The 22,777-nt window shown below is 43.8% G+C and overlaps 1 protein-coding gene across 1 annotated transcript in view; it reads right to left on the bottom strand.

The window, feature by feature from the left end:
• Positions 1-348: 348 nt before the first annotated feature.
• The window catches only part of stab2 (stabilin 2), an 81,688-nt gene continuing 59,259 nt past the window's right edge, over positions 349-22,777 (bottom strand). The window contains exons 42-69 of the mRNA XM_034526867.1: positions 21,899-22,024; positions 18,925-18,998; positions 18,782-18,853; positions 13,090-13,209; positions 12,929-12,973; positions 12,765-12,851; positions 12,434-12,568; positions 12,161-12,289; positions 12,000-12,071; positions 11,455-11,631; positions 10,467-10,556; positions 10,231-10,377; positions 9,813-9,872; positions 8,820-8,943; positions 8,457-8,606; positions 8,279-8,383; positions 8,096-8,203; positions 6,872-7,065; positions 6,660-6,801; positions 6,362-6,495; positions 5,933-6,095; positions 5,733-5,839; positions 5,516-5,635; positions 5,290-5,436; positions 4,936-5,046; positions 4,713-4,844; positions 2,399-2,485; positions 349-699 (exon numbers count right to left, since the gene is read on the bottom strand). Coding sequence (XP_034382758.1) covers positions 349-699; positions 2,399-2,485; positions 4,713-4,844; positions 4,936-5,046; positions 5,290-5,436; positions 5,516-5,635; positions 5,733-5,839; positions 5,933-6,095; positions 6,362-6,495; positions 6,660-6,801; positions 6,872-7,065; positions 8,096-8,203; positions 8,279-8,383; positions 8,457-8,606; positions 8,820-8,943; positions 9,813-9,872; positions 10,231-10,377; positions 10,467-10,556; positions 11,455-11,631; positions 12,000-12,071; positions 12,161-12,289; positions 12,434-12,568; positions 12,765-12,851; positions 12,929-12,973; positions 13,090-13,209; positions 18,782-18,853; positions 18,925-18,998; positions 21,899-22,024 — 3,509 coding nt within the window. The remainder of the gene's footprint in view (positions 700-2,398; positions 2,486-4,712; positions 4,845-4,935; positions 5,047-5,289; positions 5,437-5,515; positions 5,636-5,732; positions 5,840-5,932; positions 6,096-6,361; positions 6,496-6,659; positions 6,802-6,871; positions 7,066-8,095; positions 8,204-8,278; positions 8,384-8,456; positions 8,607-8,819; positions 8,944-9,812; positions 9,873-10,230; positions 10,378-10,466; positions 10,557-11,454; positions 11,632-11,999; positions 12,072-12,160; positions 12,290-12,433; positions 12,569-12,764; positions 12,852-12,928; positions 12,974-13,089; positions 13,210-18,781; positions 18,854-18,924; positions 18,999-21,898; positions 22,025-22,777) is intronic.

Raw genomic sequence — 22,777 nt, 5'->3', positions numbered from 1 at the left:
GAGTAATCAATGAGGACTCATTCCCTCATGAATATGAAAGTTATTAAAATGAGAAACTATATGCAGCGCGACTTTTCAACATGTTATTTTATTAAACAAACATTATGATTTACACATCTTGTTTAAACGTGCGTTCTGTTTTTAATCCAAGTCTTGGAACATAACTCTATCTGGTGTCGCTGAAGTTGACGAGGGGGACCTGAACGCATCGTGAATCTTTGGCTCCATCAGCAGCCTGGGAGCCGGTTCAGGTCCCAGAGACCATCAAAGGTATGTCGTGAGTCCACGATGAAAGCCTGCTCGGATGTCTTCAATGGTTCTGAGGGTTCCAGTCCCGCAGTGAGCAGCTCAACTGTCCTGCAGCAGGTCCTCCACCTGGTGCAGGGCCTCCACCTGGTGCTGGGCCTCCACCTGGTGCTGGGCCTCCACCTGGTGCTGGGCCTCCGGCTGGTGCTGGGCCTCCGGCTGGTGCTGGGCCTCCGGCTGGTGCAGGTCCTCCACCTGGTGCAGGTCCTCCACCTGGTGCAGGGCCTCCACCTGGTGCTGGGCCTCCGGCTGGTGCTGGGCCTCCACCTGGTGCAGGGCCTCCACCTGGTGCTGGGCCTCCACCTGGTGCTGGGCCTCCACCTGGTGCAGGGCCTCCACCTGGTGCTGGGCCTCCACCTGGTGCTGGGCCTCCACCTGGTGCTGGGCCTCCGGCTGCAGGCAGACAGGAATCTGCATTAACGTCTCTGCACCAACAATCTTGTTATATGGTCTGACTAAACAATTAAAAAGCATGAGGCTTAATTTTACATTCAACCTAAGTTATTGTATAAACTGGTGATGTCATGAAACTGGTGGAGAGGAAGACGCCATGTTGGAAAACCTGGACCAGCTTCTCCACCTCCTCCTGCATGACTGATACAGGAGACCATTCCTGGAGAGTGTGTGTTTAAAATTAATTTAATAATCTATAATCTTAAATTCAAGAATGTCTTAAAGACATAAAAACATGTATGACCTGCAACTTCCTGATGTTAAACTCAGACAAAACTGAAGTTATTTTACTGGCCCTGAACACCTCAGAGATCAATTATCTGGTGATGTGGTTTCTGTAGATGGCATTGCCCTGGCATCCAACACCACTGTAAAGAATCTCTAGTTATCTTTGACCCAGACTTGTCCTTTAACTCCACATTAAGCAAATCTCAAGGACTGCATTTTTTCATCTACGTAACATTTCAAAAATCCGGCACATCTTGTCTCAAAAAGATGCAGAAAAGCTGGTTCACATGTTTGTTACTTCCAGACTAGATTACTGCAACTCCTTATTATCAGGCTGCTCTAATAAGTCTCTTAAATCCCTCCAGTTGATCCAGAATGCTGCAGCTCGTGTACTCACAAAAACTAAGAAAAGAGATCACATGACTCCTGTATTAGCTGCTCTGCACTGGCTCCCTGTAAAATCAAGAATCACATTTAAAATTCTTCTCCTCACCTACAAAGCCTTGATTGGTGATGCACCATCATATCTTAAGGAGCTTGTAGTACCATATTGCCCCACTAGAGAGCTGCGCTCACTAAATGCGGGGCTACTTGTGGTTCCTAGAGTCCTAAAAAGTAGGATGGGAGCCAGAGCCTTCAGTTATCAAGCTCCTCTTTTATGGAACCAGCTTCCACTTTCAGTCCTGGAGGCAGACACAGTCACCTCATTCAAGAATAGACTTAAGACTTTCCTCTTTAATAGTCCTTATAGTTAGGGCTGAATCAGGTTTGCCCTGGTCCAGCCCCTTGATATGCTGCTATAGGCTTATAGGCTGCTGGGGGATGTTTTAGGATACACTGAGCACCTCTCTCCTCTTCTCTCTCTCCTTATGGATACATTTACATCTCTCCATTGCACCTTATTAACTCTGCTTCCTCCCCGGAGTCGTTGTGACTTCACGTCTCATAGGGTCCATTGGACCTGGAGGTGTCTGATGCTGGTGAGCCGGCCTCCCATTGGCCCTACTGATGCCCCGCCCCCCCTCCTCTCTACCTCCTTCTGTTTCATGGATTGGAGTTCCATTCATACATTGTCATATTCATGTAATGTGTTTATGTAACTCTGTAACTCTGTTCATCTGGTCACATGACATCTATTCATCTGTCCATCCGGGGAGAGGGATCCTCCTCTGTTGCTCTCCTGAAGGTTTCTTCCCTTTTTTCCCTGTGAAAGGTTATTTTTGGGGAGTTGTTCCTGATCCGATGTGAGGTCAAAGGTCAGGGATGTCGTATGTGTACAGATTGTAAAGCCCTCTGAGGCAAATTTGTAATTTGTGATATTGGGCTATACAAAATAAACTGAATTGAATTGAATTGAATTGAATTTGTATAGATGCTCCCTTGTGGGATTAATAAAGTATCTCTGACTCACGGCCCCTTCAGGCGCCGCTTCATAAACCGGGTTACAGATGCTGCGACTGCCGTCTGCAGGTGGAGCGTCTTCCTCCTCTTCATCGTCCTGTCAGAGAGATTAATACTCTAAAATGAGTTAATTAGTAATAAAAGAACTATAACAAAACAATAAACATGTTATACTTATATTTAACTTGTACAATCAAATGTTTTTGTGGTTCTTCTAGTTCTTATAGGTGTTTATGCTAATACATGTGTACAAATGTGTTATGCTAATAAATATATCATGCTAATGTATTGTAATGTTTACTTCTAATAATCCATGTGTTGTACTAACAGTGTTTACCTATACTAATAAATATATGCTAATACATGTGTTGTAGTAACAATGTTTACTTATACTAATATATACCATGCTAATACATGTGTTGTACTAGCAGTGTTTACTTATATATATAATAAATATACCATGCTAATGCTAATACATGTGTTGTACTAGCATAGTTTACATATATATAGTAAATATACCATGCTAATGCTAATACATGTGTTGTACTAGCATAGTTTACATATATATAGTAAATATACCATAATAATGCTAATACATGTGTTGTACTAGCATAGTTTACATATATAGTAAATATACCATGCTAATGCTAATACATGTGTTGTACTAGCAGAGTTTACAGATAGTAAATATACCATGCTAATGCTAATACTAATACATGTGTTGTACTAGCATAGTTTACATATATAGTAAATATACCATAATAATGCTAATACATATGTTGTACTAGCATAGTTTAGTTATGTATAGTAAATATACCATGCTAATGCTAATACATGTGTTGTATGAGCATAGTTTACATATATAGTAAATATACCATGCTAATTCTAATACATGTGTTGTACTAGCATAGTTTACATATATATAGTAAATATACCATGCTAATGCTAATACATGTGTTGTATGAGCATAGTTTACATATATATAGTAAATATACCATGCTAATTCTAATACATGTGTTGTACTAGCATAGTTTACATATATATAGTAAATATACCATAATAATGCTAATACATGTGTTGTACTAGCATAGTTTACATATATAGTAAATATACCATGCTAATTCTAATACATGTGTTGTACTAGCATAGTTTACATATATATAGTAAATATACCATGCTAATGCTAATACATGTGTTGTATGAGCATAGTTTACATATATATAGTAAATATACCATAATAATGCTAATACATGTGTTGTACTAGCATAGTTTACATATATATAGTAAATATACCATAATAATGCTAATACATATGTTGTACTAGCATAGTTTACTTATATATAGTAAATATACCATGCTAATGCTAATACATGTGTTGTATGAGCATAGTTTACATATATAGTAAATATACCATGCTAATTCTAATACATGTGTTGTACTAGCATAGTTTATATATATATATAGTAAATATACCATAATAATGCTAATACATGTGTTGTACTAGCATAGTTTACATATATATAGTAAATATACCATAATAATGCTAATACATGTGTTGTACTAGCATAGTTTACATATATAGTAAATATACCATGCTAATTCTAATACATGTGTTGTACTAGTATAGTTTACATATATATAGTAAATATACCATGCTAATGCCAATACATGTGTTGTATGAGCATAGTTTACATATATATAGTAAATATACCATGCTAATTCTAATACATGTGTTGTACTAGCATAGTTTACATATATATAGTAAATATACCATAATAATGCTAATACATGTGTTGTACTAGCATAGTTTACATATATAGTAAATATACCATGCTAATTCTAATACATGTGTTGTACTAGCATAGTTTACATATATATAGTAAATATACCATGCTAATGCTAATACATGTGTTGTATGAGCATAGTTTACATATATATAGTAAATATACCATAATAATGCTAATACATGTGTTGTACTAGCATAGTTTACATATATAGTAAATATACCATGCTAATTCTAATACATGTGTTGTACTAGCATAGTTTACTTATATATAGTAAATATACCATGCTAATGCTAATACATGTGTTGTACTAGCATAGTTTACATATATATAGTAAATATACCATAATAATGCTAATACATGTGTTGTACTAGCATAGTTTACTTATAAATAGTAAATATACCATGCTAATGCTAATACATGTGTTGTACTAGCATAGTTTACTTATATATAATAAATATACCATGCTAATGCTAATACATGTGTTGTACTGAAGGGTATTAGCTTGACAGACCAACTGGAGACCTGCTGCACTCTGACCTTGAAGTAGTGGAACTGGAAGGGTTTGGTGTTGTGGGTGTAGAAGTGGTACCCAACGAAGACGACTCCCGCAATCAGAACCATGAGCAGCACCACCCCGACCCCCATCCCGGCCTTATGGGCCACATGCATCTGCAGAACCAATCACAGGTGAGGTCAGAGGTCAAATATGGGACCAGCAATGGCTTTTTGATCTGATACTGTGTTGTTAGTAGGGCCTTGCCTCTTGGAGAGGAGGCGGGGCCTTCAGCGGCCCCTGGAGGACGTGAATGATGCCGTTCGAAGCCAGGATGTCCGAGTCAGTGACAAAGCGGTCGTTGATGAAACGAGACAACTGAAGAGAATAAAAGTGATTTTAAATGACTGAAAACTAAATGTTTAGAACCGTTAACTACAAATAAAGAATCTTTTATACAATAACTATGCCACTATTTTCTTTCCAATGTTGCATTAACACGTTTTGGGTTTGATTCCTTTGATTGTCAGGAGTTTCCTGTTTCCTGTCTGTATGGTCGTGTTACATCAGATATGTCTCGTTCCTGATTTAAACGATGTTGTGTTCAGGAACACGTCTGACCAGCGCTGAAGGGCGGAGCAGGTCGGCGACACCGAAGACGGTCAGACTGCCGACACGAGTTCTGATGCGACTGCCGTTCTTCAGGCGGCTGAGAGGAAGAGCCTGACCCTCCGACAGGTGGAACTCAACGTCCCGCGGAGACAGAGTCTGCAGGGACACGTGGACCGACAGTGAGGACGCAGTCGAGGTAGAAGGACCCACTGCAAACTTCTCCTGAGGGACTCACCTGGTTGTCCGGCAGGCCGGTGTTATCCGGCACAAACAGAGTGGACTGGACCGTCAGGTTCCCGAGTCGCTCCACAAACTGCTTCCCTGACTCAGATGCCTGAGAACAGTTCAAGATTTGCTGCAGAAGAACATACAAAGATGAATATGATTAATATGTGATGATAAAGGTATCTCATAAAACATTTGCTTTGTGTGCAAATAAACGTCACACCCACTGTGAGGAAGTTGGAAAAGGCCGGTGTGGATTCCAGGACTTGCAGCAAGTTTCCTGTGCAGCTGAAACCATCTCCAACGTAGCCGGGCGTACACTCACACGCCACCTCTAATGTACAGAAACATGCTTATCATTGACAACCAATACATCTGATCCAGTGATTCTGGTGATGGTGTCATTCCTAAGCTCCTCCTCTCTCACCCTTCATCCGGTAGCAGAAAGCGTCCCAGGTCTCACTCTCCTTGCGTGTGCCGTAGTCCACGATGCCAATGTGTCCAAAGCCACACTGGGGGTTGGAGTACGTGGTGGGGTACGCCACCCGGGCCTGGTCCAACCAGCCAGCGGCACACATATTCAACCCGCCCTATAACAGGACCAGCATAAATAATACATCAATAATATCTCAACGGTCTACATTGATCTCAAATCTCATATTGAGACTCAAAGCAACAACACGTCTGTGTATATAGATAAATACAATAGATCAGTAACTTTGATTAATTTCCTAAAATAGCTGTAGTTTGTATCAGATTGCGTGTGTTGATGGCGACACCCATCAACACACGCAATGATGTATTTGTATGGAGCTCTGTGATATCACACAATAATCTGTGTGTTGCGTTCAGTGACCTGCTGAGCGTAGGACAGCTGGTTGTAGGTCGCCAGGGTCCCTCCCTCTGCAGTGCAGGTCTGTTGGGCTGCAGTGAAGTTCAGTTTATACTGACCTTCACCTGCACGGAGGTGAAACACCCCGAGCCTCGCATCTACACACACACACACACACACACACACACACACACACTATAAACCTTTAATAACCGTTAATAAGAGCCTATATCCGTTATAAACTGTTAATAAGAGCATCTTGTGAGACTTTTGTTTTTGCGGGGCGCTCTCTGTTGGTACACCTGAGACAGCTGTTTCATACCTTCAAAGTGGAGGTCGATGCATGTGGCGTCTTGGTGACAGGGTCCGTTGTCCTGGAGACAGCGGCTGATTGGCAGCTGCTTGACGTGGCAGCTGAGTCCGTCTCCGATGTAGTTGTCCTTACAGGCGCACTTCTTCTTCCCCTGTCCACACAAACACATGTTACCCTGACACCAGTGAGAGGCACCGTGGCTGTCCTCAGCGTGTCCTCACCGGAGACGTCATGGTGCAGGTGGCATGTTCGTGGCAGCCGCCGTTGTCCCCGGGGACACACGGGTCCATCGGCTGGCAGGTGAACCCGTCTCCAGAGTGGCCTTTAGGACAGCTGCAGCTCACCCGCTCTCCTTCCTGAGAACACCTGGCTCCTGGGGCACAACCACCGTTCCACGCCTGACACATGTCCATCGCTGCAGACAGACAGGGAGACAGGGGACAGGGAGACAGGGGGAGAGAGAGACAGGGGACAGGGGGACAGGGAGAGGGAGAGAGAGAGACAGGGGACAGGGGGACAGGGAGAGGGAGAGAGACAAGGAGACAGGGGGACAGGGAGACAGGTAGAGAGAGAGAGACAGGGGACAGGGAGACAGGGAGAGAGAGAGAAAGAGAGACAAGGAGACAGGGGACAGGGAGACAAGGGGAGAGAGAGACAGGGGACAGGGAGACAGGGGGAGAGAGAGACAGGGGACAGGGGGACAGGTGGACAGGGAGAGAAAGAGAGACAGGGGACAGGGGACAGGGAGACAAGGGGAGAGAGAGACAGGGGACAGGGAGAGAGACAGGGGGAGAGAGAGACAAGGGAGACAGGGAGACAGGGAGACAGGGAGAGAGAGAGAGGAGACAGGGGACAGGGAGACAGGTAGGGAGAGAGACAAGGAGACAGGGGACAGGGAGACGGGGAGAGAAAGAGAGACAGGGGACAGGGGGACAGGGAGACAGGTAGAGAAAGAGAGACAGGGGACAGGGGGACAGTGAGAGAAAGAGAGACAGGGGACAGGGAGACAGGGAGAGGGAGAGAGAGAGAGAGAGAGAGAGAGAGAGGAGACAGGGGACAGGGAGACAGGTAGGGAGAGAGACAAGGAGACAGGGAGAGAAAGAGAGACAGGGGACAGGGGGACAGGGAGAGAAAGAGAGACAGGGGACAGGGAAACAGGGAGACAGGTAGAGAGAGAGAGAGAGAGGAGACAGGGGACAGGGAGACAGGGGGAGAGAGAGACAGGGGACAGGGAGAGAGACAGGGGGAGAGAGATAGGGAGAGAGAGAGACAGGGAGAGAGAGAGACAGGGGGAGAAAGAGACAGGGAGAAAGACAGAGATAGAGACAGGGAGAGAGAGAGAGATAGAGACAGGGAGAGAGAGAGAGAATAAACGTAGTTATTGATATCGTTGTTGTCCGTGGACAGGCTCCATGCCCCTCCCCTCTGTATTGAGCTGTGTTTACCTGTACAGGTGAGTCCGTCTCCTTCATAAAAGGGCCGACACACACAGGTATTGTTCTGGTGACAGACGGCCTTTTCAGAGCAGGACGGAGAACACTCAGAGACTTCAGCTGGAGGAAACACAGAAGTGTGTGAGTCTCATTCAGAGGACAGACAGGAATATCAGGACCAGGACCAGGGCTCACCTTCTGGGGTCTCACAGCGCCCTCCGGTCCAGCCGGCCTCACAGAAACATGAGCCGGTCCCTCGAGGCCCATCGTCACATGACCCGTGTTCTGAACAGGTGCAGGCTGAGAACCAGAAGGAAACAACCTGTTAGACACCTGCAGACACCAAACAGGAAGCTGTCTGACTGCTGCTCACCTGTACAGGTGTCTCCGTAGAAACCGTCACTGCAGAGCTCACAGGCCACTCCCCTGAATCCTGGCTCACAGGTACAGGTACCGTTACCAAGGTGGCCGTCGTCACATTTACCATGGTTACCGCAGACAGAGCCGGCTCCACCGGGACAAGCTGGACCGAGAGGAACGATCAATAAAGGTGATCGATCAGTGAGCTCATTAGCTATTCATGACATCACGTCATTTATTCGACCCGTGGGTTCGAGTCCAAACAACCCGCTGAGGAGCTGCTGTTCAGATATTATATATATTATATTTATGTAGCTGATGGGTGAATTTAACCAGAGACAACTGTTTTATTGCGTAACCGGCGGTGTCTTCTCACCGAGACAGTCTCGTCCGTGGTAACCATGACAACACTTTGGCTGCCAGAAGTTGAGGGTGCAGATGATGCGACAGCCGGAGTTTCTGGTGACGAACATGGTGGGAAGGTCGCACTTCTGAATCTCCTAAAGACGAAAACAGTCAGGAATGAGACGCACACACAAATTCGGACACATCTGGACCCATTCGGACACATCTGGACACATTCGGACACATCTGGACCCATCTAGATACATTCTGACACATCTGGACACATTCGGACACATCTGGATCCATTCGGACACATCTGGATCCATTTGGACACTTTCGGACACATCTGGACACATCTGGACCCATTCGGATACATATGGATACATTCAGACACATATGGACACATCTGGACCCATTCGGATACATCTGGACACATCTGGACACATGCAGACACATCTGGATACATTCGGACACATCTGGACACATCTCGACACATCTTGACATCTCTGAATACATTTGGACACATCTGGACACATTCGGACACTTCTGGACACATCTGGACATCTCTGGATGTATTCGGACACATCTGGACACATCTGGACATCTCTGGATACATTCGGACACATCTGGACACATTCAGACACTTCTGGGCACATCTGGACTCATTTGGACACATGTGGACACATATGGATCCATTTGGACACATCTGGACACATCTGGATACATTCGGACACATCTGGACACATCTGGACATCTCTGGATATATTCGGACACATCTGGACACATCTGGACATCTCCGGATACATTCGGACACATCTGGACACATTCAGACACTTCTGGGCACATCTGGACTCATTTGGACACATCTGGACACATCTGGATCCATTTGGACACATCTGGACACATATGGATCCATTTGGACACATCTGCACACATATGGACCCATTTGGACACATCTGGACACATCTGGATACATTCGGACACATCTGGACACATCTGTGAACACAATGACGTAGACACGGACCTTCACTCTGAATCCACTGGGACAGCTTAACGCTGAGGGGGGGCACAGTCCACAGCTCATCTACCACAGAAGAAGAGATGATAGAGAAATACAATGTCCAGATCACAGTGTAAACTAGCACATTTCATCTTGTGTGAATGCATCTATTTTTTATATTTTCAATAATAATCTATATTTATTGGTTTGGGTCATGTTTTTCAGGATTAATTTTAAGTAATAATCTGAAGGATTACAAAACTAAGCAGCAAACAGTCCACCAGAGAGAGTAGGCGGAGCTAACACAACAGACTTCCTCAGGTCTCTGCTGGCGTAACAGTTTAACGGATACTACCGTTAACCGATACTACCTTATGTATGTATAATATTTGTCTTTGCAGGTTTCAGATGGTATTTGTCTGTCAGTGAAGTGAGGATTTACCTTATGGTTGAAGGTCGTCTGTTTGTCACAGCGTCCTCCGAGGCTGGGCGGAGTCAGCAGGCAGTCGATCCCGTAGGCGATCCCAGCATTAAAGATCAGGTGTCTCTGAATGATCCGACACTTTCCATCGTTCACAAAGATGTCTCCCTGTTCAAAGGACAAACAGACAGATTAACCCGGCCCACCATGGTGTCTCGTTCTCGTCCTCACTTCTGATCTTTTTCTGTGGCTCTTACGATGTGGTCCGTCCCTCCGCAGGTGAACGAGAGCGGCGAACCCTGCAGAGTCCGGATCGAGTCCTGATGGATCAAAGCTTCAGCATAAAGCTGAGTGGAGACAGGAAATAAGAAAAATAAACTATTAACAGAGAATCAGTTGAGAAGAGTCCTGAGAGGACAAACCACAGGACAGATGCCGTTCTACCTTCATTTCTCCTGTTAGCCAATGAATGAGAACTGTCTTGTCTTGAGATCACAAAGCTTTATTTTGAAAGGGGTACTTAAGTTGTTTAGGACCTCATTTGTACGTCACTTTGGACAAACTCATTGGCCAAATGAATGAATGTAATATGTGTTAAGTCAGTATGCAGACGATACACAGGTTTACTTTAATAAATATCCCACTGGTTTTAGTTTGCTGCCTTTACTACTGTCTCTGTCTCGCTATTCAAATTATATTATAATAATTATAAACAAATTTTCTTCAAGAAAAGACAGGTATTCTTCCTATTGGTCAGGGACAGGGACTGTCCAGTCTGCTAAATGAAACCTGGACCTAAAATCAATGAGATCTGAAATGGGATGTTAATTATGATTTCACTAAACTGGTTCAGTATTGTTTTTATTAACTCAGGAACTGAAATTACTCTTAGTTAGTCCCTAATTGTGGTTAAAGAACCACCAAGATCTTTCTGGAACCATCTTCCTCAGGAGACTCATCACTGTGGTGGCTGGGGTGTGGTTAGGCTCAGCTGCGGAGGGGTGTGGGGGAGTGATTCAGGAAACAGGTGCCGGCAATAGGCCTAATTGGCATCAGCTGTAGGGAATCAAGGCCTGAGTGACTCTTCCCTATATATGGTGCATACAGGTGGAGGCACGAGAGAGGGGAGCAGAGGCACAGTCTGGACAATAATGTAATATTACGAAATATATCCTTGAATTTGCTGATCCTTTGGTGCTGGGGGGGGGAACCTGCATGTGACAGCCAGGAACCTGTTACAATCACCTTCTTGGCCAGCAGCACATGGTACTTTAGGTACTCCACCAACTGTGGTCGGTTGTCTCGGTGAAACAGGAAGTCCTTCTGCTCCTGTGGCAGAGACGCCATGAGGCCATCTGAGGGCAGGAAGATCGTCACCGGCTGGTACATCCAATCATTCACCAGGTCCATCACACCTGTCTCCTGACACAAACAAACATACAAGATCCTTAATCAAGCTTAAAGTCTGATCTACCCATCATTACCATGAACAAGACACGTCTACCAAGGCAGATCTCCATCTACTATAAACACCGGGTTTTATTCGGTCTGAAGGTCAAAGGATGTAGGTTGATATGTGGAGAGTCTCAAGTTAAAACCAGACGTACTGGATGAAGTGAGTCCACAGTTTAAATGTCATGAACCCATGAACATCTCCAGGCTTCTTCATCCTCACCATCTTTACACATGTTTCATATATGTAATATGTATATATAATATGACAATAAAAAATATATATATGACAATAAAAATACGGTTATTATCTCAGTGAAGAAGGTGGGCGTTCTTACCTGCAGCAGTCTGGAGAAGGTCTTATAACCATGAGCGTCTGCCACCTCAGTCAGGTTCAGCTGAGTTGCATCCTGGAGACAAACATTGATCCACTCAAACATGATCAGCTGATAGTGAGACTAACATAACAATGCAGATGAAGATGAAGAGGAGTTCTCACAGGAACAGCTGGTTGTTTTTCTTTGTCCACTCTGGGAGGCAACAGAATCCTGTTGATCTCGTGGTAGATACCGTTGACACTGACACTGTCGCTGTACGTCACGTTGGCCTCGTTGATGGAGATGCTGCCCTGGAAATATCCAACACACACAAATTAATTACCAACAAAAGACATCTTTAATTTCTCCACCCCCTCTCCATCGCCAACAAGTGGTCTCCTGGCTTCACCCCCTGAGATGAACCCAGACTGGGATTCTGTTCTCTGATTGGTCACCTGGATGGACCTGGTGGTCAGGACGAGTCCAGACAGAGACGTCAGGTTTCGGGGTTGGGCCAGGTCAGCCGGCAGCAGGGTGTGACACATGACGATGTGGCCCCGCAGGACGGTTGCCAGTCGCTCTTTCTGTGTCTAAAGTTAAGAGATATTCATAAATAGAAGCTATCAGATACAGTTTTTAGCTAGCAGTGTGGCTCAACACTAATGCCTCTAACTGTTGTTGGTTCATCCCGAAGGAAGCATGAACGTCTGAACCACGTTTAATCTCAGTCCCTGTTTCTGTCTGAACAAAGAAGGCAAGCTGCAGAAATCATGATAACGTCGCCACCTTGTTGACACGGTTTCTCTCTGCGACGAAGGTGTTCGGAGCGAAGACGGTGAACGGGCCTCGACCTTTCAGGGAAATCTCCACCATCTGGAAGAGGAGTTTGTATTATTATTCATAAGTTCATATGATTTAACTGCAGCAGGAAACAGAGTGAAATCACTCACCATCAGACTGAAGTAGAAGTCCCTCAGCTTCCTGTTTAGGATCTCCTGCAGAGAGTCAGCAGATAGTTCAAAGTCCTCTGGTCACTCCGTAGAGTGTGTACAAATAAATATAAATACATATATATATATATCTATATATATATAGATATATATAAACGTACCTTCCCCACGGTCCCTCTGCAAGTGAGACCGTCGCCGATGAAGTTCCCGATACACGTGCAGGTACGAACACCTGGACCCGTCATGTTACACCTGGCGTACTGATGGCAGCCTCCGTTTCCCTGGAAACATTAGCAGCACACAACACTGTGTACAACTACCAAGTAGAAATACTTTGTTACTGTACTTAAGTCATTTTTTTGGATATCTATACTTTACTTTACTATTTCTATTTCTATTGTCTTTCACTTTTACTTCACTACATTTTGCAAAGAAACTGATACTTTTACTCTTTTACTTTTACCGCTGAAACCTTAGTTACTCGCTACAAAATCATATCTATCTTTAGAAAACAAATGAATCATGAGACCAACGTCGGGGACTGCGGTGGAACACAGACTCCAACAAGTAGGTTGAATCAGTGGTGCTATCTTGCAAGTGAAATCATTGGTTAATCACGTTATTGTGCTCTCAAAGGTGTGTTCTTTTGATGCCCATGCAGCTAGCCTAGCTAGTCAGCGGCTACATGAGTAGATGACTGATTTCATGATGGAAGCAGAAATGGAAGCACCTGATACTCCCGCAACAAAAGAGAGCTAATGTTAGCTAGCTATAAATGGTGTATGTTTGGCTAATGTTCGCTAGCTATACATGGTGTATGTTAGGCTAACGTTCACTAGCTATACATGGTGTATGTTAGGCTAGAGTTAACTAGCTATACATGGTGTATGTTAGGCTAACGTTCGGTAGTTATACATGGTGTATGTTTGGCTAACGTTTGCTAGCTATACATGGTGTATGTTTGGCTAATGTTTGATAGCTATACATGGTGTATGTTTGGCTAATGTTCGCTAGCTAGACATGATGTATGTTTGGCTAACGTTTGCTACCTGTGAAGAAGAACACACCTCTACATGTGAAGATGAACACACCTCTACATGTGAAGATGAACACACCTCTATATGTGAAGATGAACACATCTCTACATGTGAAGGTGAACACACCTCTACATGTGAAGATGAAGATGAACACACCTCTACATGTGAAGATGAACACACCTCTACATGTGAAGATGAACACACCTCTACATGTGAAGATGAACACACCTCTACATGTGAAGATGAACACACCTCTACATGTGAAGATGAACACACCTCTACATGTGAAGATGAAGATGAACACACCTCTACATGTGAAGATGAACACACCTCTACATGTGAAGATGAAGATGAACACACCTCTACATGTGAAGATGAACACACCTCTACATGTGAAGATGAAGATGAACACACCTCTACATGTGAAGATGAACACACCTCTACCTGTGAAGATGAACACACCTCTACATGTGAAGATGAACACACCTCTACCTGTGAAGATGAACACATCTCTACATGTGAAGATGAACACACCTCTATATGTGAAGATGAACACACCTCTACATGTGAAGATGAACACACCTCTACATGTGAAGATGAACACACCTCTACATGTGAAGATGAACACACCTCTACATGTGAAGATGAACACACCTCTACATGTGAAGATGAACACACCTCTACATGTGAAGATGAACACACCTCTACATGTGAAGATGAACACACCTCTACATGTGAAGATGAACACATCTCTACATGTGAAGATGAACACACCTCTACATGTGAAGATGAAGATGAACACACCTCTACATGTGAAGATGAACACACCTCTACATGTGAAGATGAACACATCTCTACATGTGAAGATGAACACACCTCTACATGTGAAGATGAACACATCTCTACATGTGAAGATGAACACACCTCTACCTGTGAAGATGAAGATGAACACACCTCTACATGTGAAGATGAACACACCTCTACATGTGAAGATGAACACACCTCTACATGTGAAGATGAACACACCTCTACATGTGAAGATGAACACACCTCTATATGTGAAGATGAACACATCTCTACATGTGAAGGTGAACACACCTCTACATGTGAAGATGAAGATGAACACACCTCTACATGTGAAGATGAAGATGAACACACCTCATGAACACACCTCTACATGTGAAGATGAAGATGAACACACCTCTACATGTGAAGATGAAGATGAACACACCTCTACATGTGAAGATGAACACACCTCTACATGTGAAGATGAACACACCTCTACCTGTGAAGGTGAACACACCTCTACATGTGAAGATGAAGATGAACACACCTCTACATGTGAAGATGAAGATGAACACACCTCTACATGTGAAGATGAACACACCTCTACATGTGAAGATGAAGATGAACACACCTCTACATGTGAAGATGAAGATGAACACACCTCTACATGTGAAGATGAAGATGAACACACCTCTACATGTGAAGATGAACACACCTCTATATGTGAAGATGAAGATGAACACACCTCTACATGTGAAGGTGAACACACCTCTACATGTGAAGGTGAACACACCTCTACATGTGAAGATGAAGATGAACACACCTCTACATGTGAAGATGAACACACCTCTACATGTGAAGATGAAGATGAACACACCTCTACATGTGAAGATGAAGATGAACACACCTCTACATGTGAAGATGAACACACCTCTACATGTGAAGATGAAGATGAACACACCTCTACATGTGAAGATGAAGATGAACACACCTCTACATGTGAAGATGAACACACCTCTACATGTGAAGATGAAGATGAACACACCTCTACATGTGAAGATGAAGGTGAACACACCTCTACATGTGAAGATGAAGATGAACACACCTCTACATGTGAAGGTGAACACACCTCTACATGTGAAGATGAACACACCTCTACATGTGAAGATGAAGATGAACACACCTCTACATGTGAAGATGAAGATGAACACACCTCTACATGTGAAGATGAACACACCTCTACATGTGAAGATGAAGATGAACACACCTCTACATGTGAAGATGAACACACCTCTATATGTGAAGATGAAGATGAACACACCTCTACATGTGAAGGTGAACACACCTCTACATGTGAAGATGAAGATGAACACACCTCTACATGTGAAGATGAACACACCTCTACCTGTGAAGATGAACACACCTCTACCTGTGAAGATGAACACACCTCTACATGTGAAGATGAAGATGAACACACCTCTACATGTGAAGATGAACACACCTCTACATGTGAAGATGAAGATGAACACACCTCTACATGTGAAGATGAACACACCTCTACATGTGAAGATGAACACACCTCTATATGTGAAGATGAAGATGAACACACCTCTACATGTGAAGATGAAGATGAACACACCTCTACATGTGAAGATGAAGATGAACACACCTCTACATGTGAAGATGAAGATGAACACACCTCTACATGTGAAGATGAACACACCTCTACATGTGAAGATGAAGATGAACACACCTCTACATGTGAAGGTGAACACACCTCTATATGTGAAGATGAAGATGAACACACCTCTACATGTGAAGGTGAACACACCTCTACATGTGAAGATGAAGATGAACACACCTCTACATGTGAAGATGAAGATGAACACACCTCTACATGTGAAGGTGAACACACCTCTACATGTGAAGGTGAACACACCTCTACATGTGAAGATGAAGGTGAACACACCTCTACATGTGAAGATGAAGATGAACACACCTCTACATGTGAAGATGAAGATGAACACATCTCTACATGTGAAGATGAACACACCTCTATATGTGAAGATGAAGATGAACACACCTCTACATGTGAAGATGAACACACCTCTACATGTGAAGGTGAACACACCTCTACATGTGAAGATGAAGATGAACACACCTCTACATGTGAAGGTGAACACACCTCTACATGTGAAGATGAACACACCTCTACATGTGAAGATGAAGATGAACACACCTCTACCTGTGAAGATGAACACATCTCTACATGTGAAGGTGAACACACCTCTATATGTGAAGATGAACACATCTCTACATGTGAAGATGAACACACCTCTACATGTGAAGATGAACACACCTCTATATGTGAAGATGAACACATCTCTACATGTGAAGATGAACACATCTCTATATGTGAAGATGAACACACCTCTACATGTGAAGATGAACACACCTCTACATGTGAAGATGAACACATCTCTACATGTGAAGATGAACACACCTCTACATGTGAAGATGAACACACCTCTATATGTGAAGATGAACACACCTCTACATGTGAAGATGAACACATCTCTATATGTGAAGATGAACACATCTCTACATGTGAAGATGAACACACCTCTATATGTGAAGATGAACACATCTCTACATGTGAAGATGAACACACCTCTACATGTGAAGATGAACACATCTCTACATGTGAAGGTGAACACATCTCTATATGTGAAGATGAACACACCTCTACATGTGAAGATGAACACACCTCTATATGTGAAGATGAACACATCTCTACATGTGAAGATGAACACACCTCTACATGTGAAGATGAACACACCTCTACATGTGAAGATGAAGATGAACACACCTCTATATGTGAAGATGAACACATCTCTACATGTGAAGATGAACACACCTCTACATGTGAAGATGAACACACCTCTACATGTGAAGATGAACACATCTCTATATGTGAAGATGAACACACCTCTACATGTGAAGATGAACACACCTCTACATGTGAAGATGAACACACCTCTACATGTGAAGATGAACACACCTCTACATGTGAAGATGAACACATCTCTACATGTGAAGGTGAACACACCTCTACATGTGAAGATGAACACACCTCTACATGTGAAGGTGAACACACCTCTACATGTGAAGATGAACACACCTCTACATGTGAAGATGAACACACCTCTACATGTGAAGATGAACACACCTCTACATGTGAAGATGAACACACCTCTACATGTGAAGGTGAACACACCTCTACATGTGAAGATGAACACACCTCTACATGTGAAGATGAACACATCTCTACATGTGAAGGTGAACACACCTCTACATGTGAAGATGAACACACCTCTACATGTGAAGGTGAACACACCTCTACATGTGAAGATGAACACACCTCTACATGTGAAGATGAACACACCTCTACATGTGAAGGTGAACACACCTCTACATGTGAAGATGAAGATGAACACACCTCTACATGTGAAGGTGAACACACCTCTACATGTGAAGATGAACACACCTCTACATGTGAAGATGAAGATGAACACACCTCTACATGTGAAGATGAACACACCTCTACATGTGAAGATGAAGATGAACACACCTCTACATGTGAACATGAACACACCTCTACATGTGAAGATGAAGATGAACACACCTCTACATGTGAAGATGAACACACCTCTACATGTGAACATGAACACACCTCTACATGTGAAGATGAACACACCTCTACATGTGAAGATGAACACACCTCTACATGTGAAGGTGAACACACCTCTACATGTGAAGATGAAGATGAACACACCTCTACCTGCACACGCCTGTCTGGTACTTTTGTTGTATTTGTAAAATAGTTGTAGACTTTACTGTGAAATTATTTTTTCTCTAGCATTGCCTTTGTGTTTTTTTGCAGTACTTTTGGTGTTTTTTTGCAGTACTTTTGGTGTTTTTTTGCAATACTTTTTTCCCTTTCACACTTGTCAGTCAGATTCAAACTCACCTTTTGACACAAGTTGATCATCTTACAGTTCTTTCCATCACCTGAGAAACGTTCACTGCAGGAACAGGATGTCTAGAGGAAACGGACACGGTCATAACCTTGAGGGCAATAAAGAAACATATCAGAGTAGAATCAGGTTTTACTTTGTTCGGGCCGACGTGAACACAGTCCGCGTTACTGTGACAGCCTCCGTTCCCCTCCAGACAGGGATTTATTTCTGTGGGAGAAGCAGAGGAAGTCCTGCAGCACTTGAACACATCACACACATTAATAGCGTTGTATTTTGACTCAAATTCAAAGAAGAAAAATACAATTAAAATAAAGTCTGCTTTAGTTTTTGCTACTTATGCATTTGATTAGGTGTTGATTCATAGATTTTCATTTCAAATGAATAATTACATTTCATCAATTAATCAATATTAATTTAACAAACATCTTTATTAGAATACTAATTAGACAAGCAGGCAAACCAGAGTCCATAACCCTTAACCCCTCAATCCTAATCCCTAAACCCTATCCCCTAATCCCTAAACCTTAACCCCTAACCCCTAAAACTTAGCTCCTATCCCCTGAACCTTAACCCCTAACCCCTAAAACGTAGCTCCTATCGCCTGAACCTTAACCCCTAACCCCTAAACCCTATCCCCTAATCCCTAAACCTTAACCCCTAACCCCTAAAACTTAGCTCCTATCCCCTGAACCTTAACCCCTAACCCCTAAAACGTAGCTCCTATCCCTGAACCTTAACCCCTAACCCCTAAAACTTAGCTACTATCCCTGAACCTTAACCCCTAACCCTTAAAACTTAGCTCCTATCCCATAAACCTTAAGCCCTAACCCCTAAAACGTAGCTCCTATCCCTAAACCTTAACCCCTAACCCCTAAAACGTAGCTCCTATAACCCCTAAAACTTAGCTCCTATCCCTGAACCTTAACCCCTAAAACTTAGCTCCTATCCCCTGAACCTTAACCCCTAACCCTTAAAACTTAGCTCCTATCCCCTGAACCTTAACCCCTAAAACGTAGCTCCTATCCCTGAACCTTAACCCCTAACCCCTAAAACGTAGCTCCTATCCCCTGAACCTTAACCCCTAACCCCTAAAACGTAGCTCCTATCCCCTGAACCTTAACCCCTAACCCCTAAAACGTAGCTCCTATCCCTGAACCTTAACTCGTAACCCCTAAAACGTAGCTCCTATCGCCTGAATCTTAACCCCTAACCCCTAAAACGTAGCTCCTATCCCTGAACCTTAACCCCTAACCCCTAAAACGTAGCTCCTATCCCTGAACCTTAACCCCTAACCCCTAAAACGTAGCTCCTATCCCCTGAACCTTAACCCCTAACCCCTAAAACGTAGCTCCTATCCCTGAACCTTAACCCCTAACACTTAAAACTTAGCTCCTATCCCCTAAACCTTAACCCCTAACCCCTAAAACGTAGCTCCTATCCCTGAACCTTAACCCCTAACCCCTAAAACGTAGCTCCTATCCCCTGAACCTTAACCCCTAACCCCTAAAACTTAGCTCCTATCCCTGAACCTTAACCCCTAACCCCTAAAACTTAGCTCCTATCCCCTGAACCTTAACCCTTAATCCCTAAAACTTAGCTCCTATCCCTGAACCTTAACCCCTAACCCCTAAAACTTAGCTCCTATCCCCTAAACCTTAACCCCTAACCCCTAAAACGTAGCTCCTATCCCTGAACCTTAACCCCTAACCCCTAAAACGTAGCTCCTATCCCCTGAACCTTAACCCCTAAAACTTAGCTCCTATCCCCTGAACCTTAACCCCTAACCCTTAAAACTTAGCTCCTATCCCCTAAACCTTAACCCCTAACCCCTAAAATGTAGCTCCTATCCCTAAACCTTAACCCCTAACCCCTAAAACGTAGCTCCTATCCCCTAAACCTTAACCCCTAACCCCTAAAACTTAGCTCCTATCCCCTAAACCTTAACCCCTAACCCCTAAAACGTAGCTCCTATCCCCTGAACCTTAACCCCTAACCCCTAAAACTTAGCTACTATCCCTGAACCTTAACCCCTAACCCTTAAAACTTAGCTCCTATCACCTAAACCTTAACCCCTAACCCCTAAAACGTAGCTCCTATAACCCCTAAAACTTAGCTCCTATCCCCTGAACCTAAACCCCTAAAACGTAGCTCCTATCCCTGAACCTTAACCCCTAACCCCTAAAACGTAGCTCCTATCCCCTGAACCTTAACCCCTAACCCCTAAAACGTAGCTCCTATCCCCTGAACCTTAACCCCTAACCCCTAAAACGTAGCTCCTATCCCTGAACCTTAACCCCTAACCCCTAAAACGTAGCTCCTATCCCCTGAACCTTAACCCCTAACCCGTAAAACGTAGCTCCTATCCCTGAACCTTAACCCCTAACCCCTAAAACGTAGCTCCTATCCCTGAACCTTAACCCCTAACCCCTAAAACGTAGCTCCTATCCCCTGAACCTTAACCCCTAACCCCTAAAACGTAGCTCCTATCCCTGAACCTTAAACCCTAACCCTTAAAACTTAGCTCCTATCCCCTAAACCTTAACCCCTAACCCCTAAAACGTAGCTCCTATCCCTGAACCTTAACCCCTAACCCCTAAAACGTAGCTCCTATCCCCTGAACCTTAACCCCTAACCCCTAAAACTTAGCTCCTATCCTGAACCTTAACCCCTAACCCCTAAAACTTAGCTCCTATCCCCTGAACCTTAACCCTTAATCCCTAAAACTTAGCTCCTATCCCTGAACCTTAACCCCTAACCCCTAAAACGTAGCTCCTATCCCTGAACCTTAACCCCTAAAACGTAGCTCCTATCCCCTGAACCTTAACCCCTAAAACTTAGCTCCTATCCCTGAACCTTAACCCCTAAACCCTAAAACTTAGCTCCTATCCCCTGAACCTTAACCCTTAACCCCTAAAACCTAGCTCCTATCCCTGAACCTTAACCCCTAACCCCTAAAACGTAGCTCCTATCCCCTGAACCTTAACCCCTAAACCGTAAAACTTAGCTCCTATCCCCTGAACCTTAACCCCTAACCCCTAAAACGTAGCTCCTATCCCCTGAACCTTAACCCCTAACCCTCTGGATGAAGGTTGAAAGCGTGAACCTACCGACACACACGAGTCCGTCACCGAAGAAGCCGACGTCACAGACACAATCTCTCCTGCCGGGTCGAGTCCTCTTACACACGGCAGAGAGGCTGCAGCCTCCATTACCCACAAGGCACAGGTCTGTGGCTGCAGACAACATCATCATCATCATCATCATCATCATCACCATCACCATCACCAACATCACCACCATCATCAGCATCACCATCATCATCATCATCATCAGCACCATCACCAACATCACCAACATCACCACCATCATCATCATCACCACCACCATCATCATCATCACCATCATCACCATCATCACCAACATCACCAACATCACCACCATCATCATCATCATCACCACCATCATCATCATCACCATCATCACCAACATCACCACCATCATCATCATCATCACCACCATCATCATCATCACCATCATCACCAACATCACCACCATCATCAACATCATCACCATCATCAACATTATCACCATCATCACCATCATCACCATCATCATCACCATCATCACCATCATCAACATCATCACCAACATCACCATCATCACCATCATCATCATCATCACCACCATCATCATCATCATCATCACCATCATCATCATCACCATCACCAACATCACCACCATCATCATCATCACCACCATCATCATCATGACCATCATCACCAACATCACCAACATCACCACCATCATCATCATCATCACCACCATCATCATCATCACCATCATCACCACCATCACCACCATCATCATCATCATCACCATCATCACCATCATCACCAACATCATCATCATCACCACCATCATCATCATCACCATCATCACCAACATCACCACCATCATCATCATCATCACCACCATCATCATCATCA

The sequence above is a fragment of the Cyclopterus lumpus genome, chromosome 23, assembly GCF_009769545.1.
Source record: "Cyclopterus lumpus isolate fCycLum1 chromosome 23, fCycLum1.pri, whole genome shotgun sequence".
Classification (NCBI taxonomy): domain Eukaryota; kingdom Metazoa; phylum Chordata; class Actinopteri; order Perciformes; family Cyclopteridae; genus Cyclopterus; species Cyclopterus lumpus.
The sequence above is the reverse complement of the archived record's forward strand: the minus strand, read 5'-3'. Positions and strand labels throughout refer to the sequence as shown.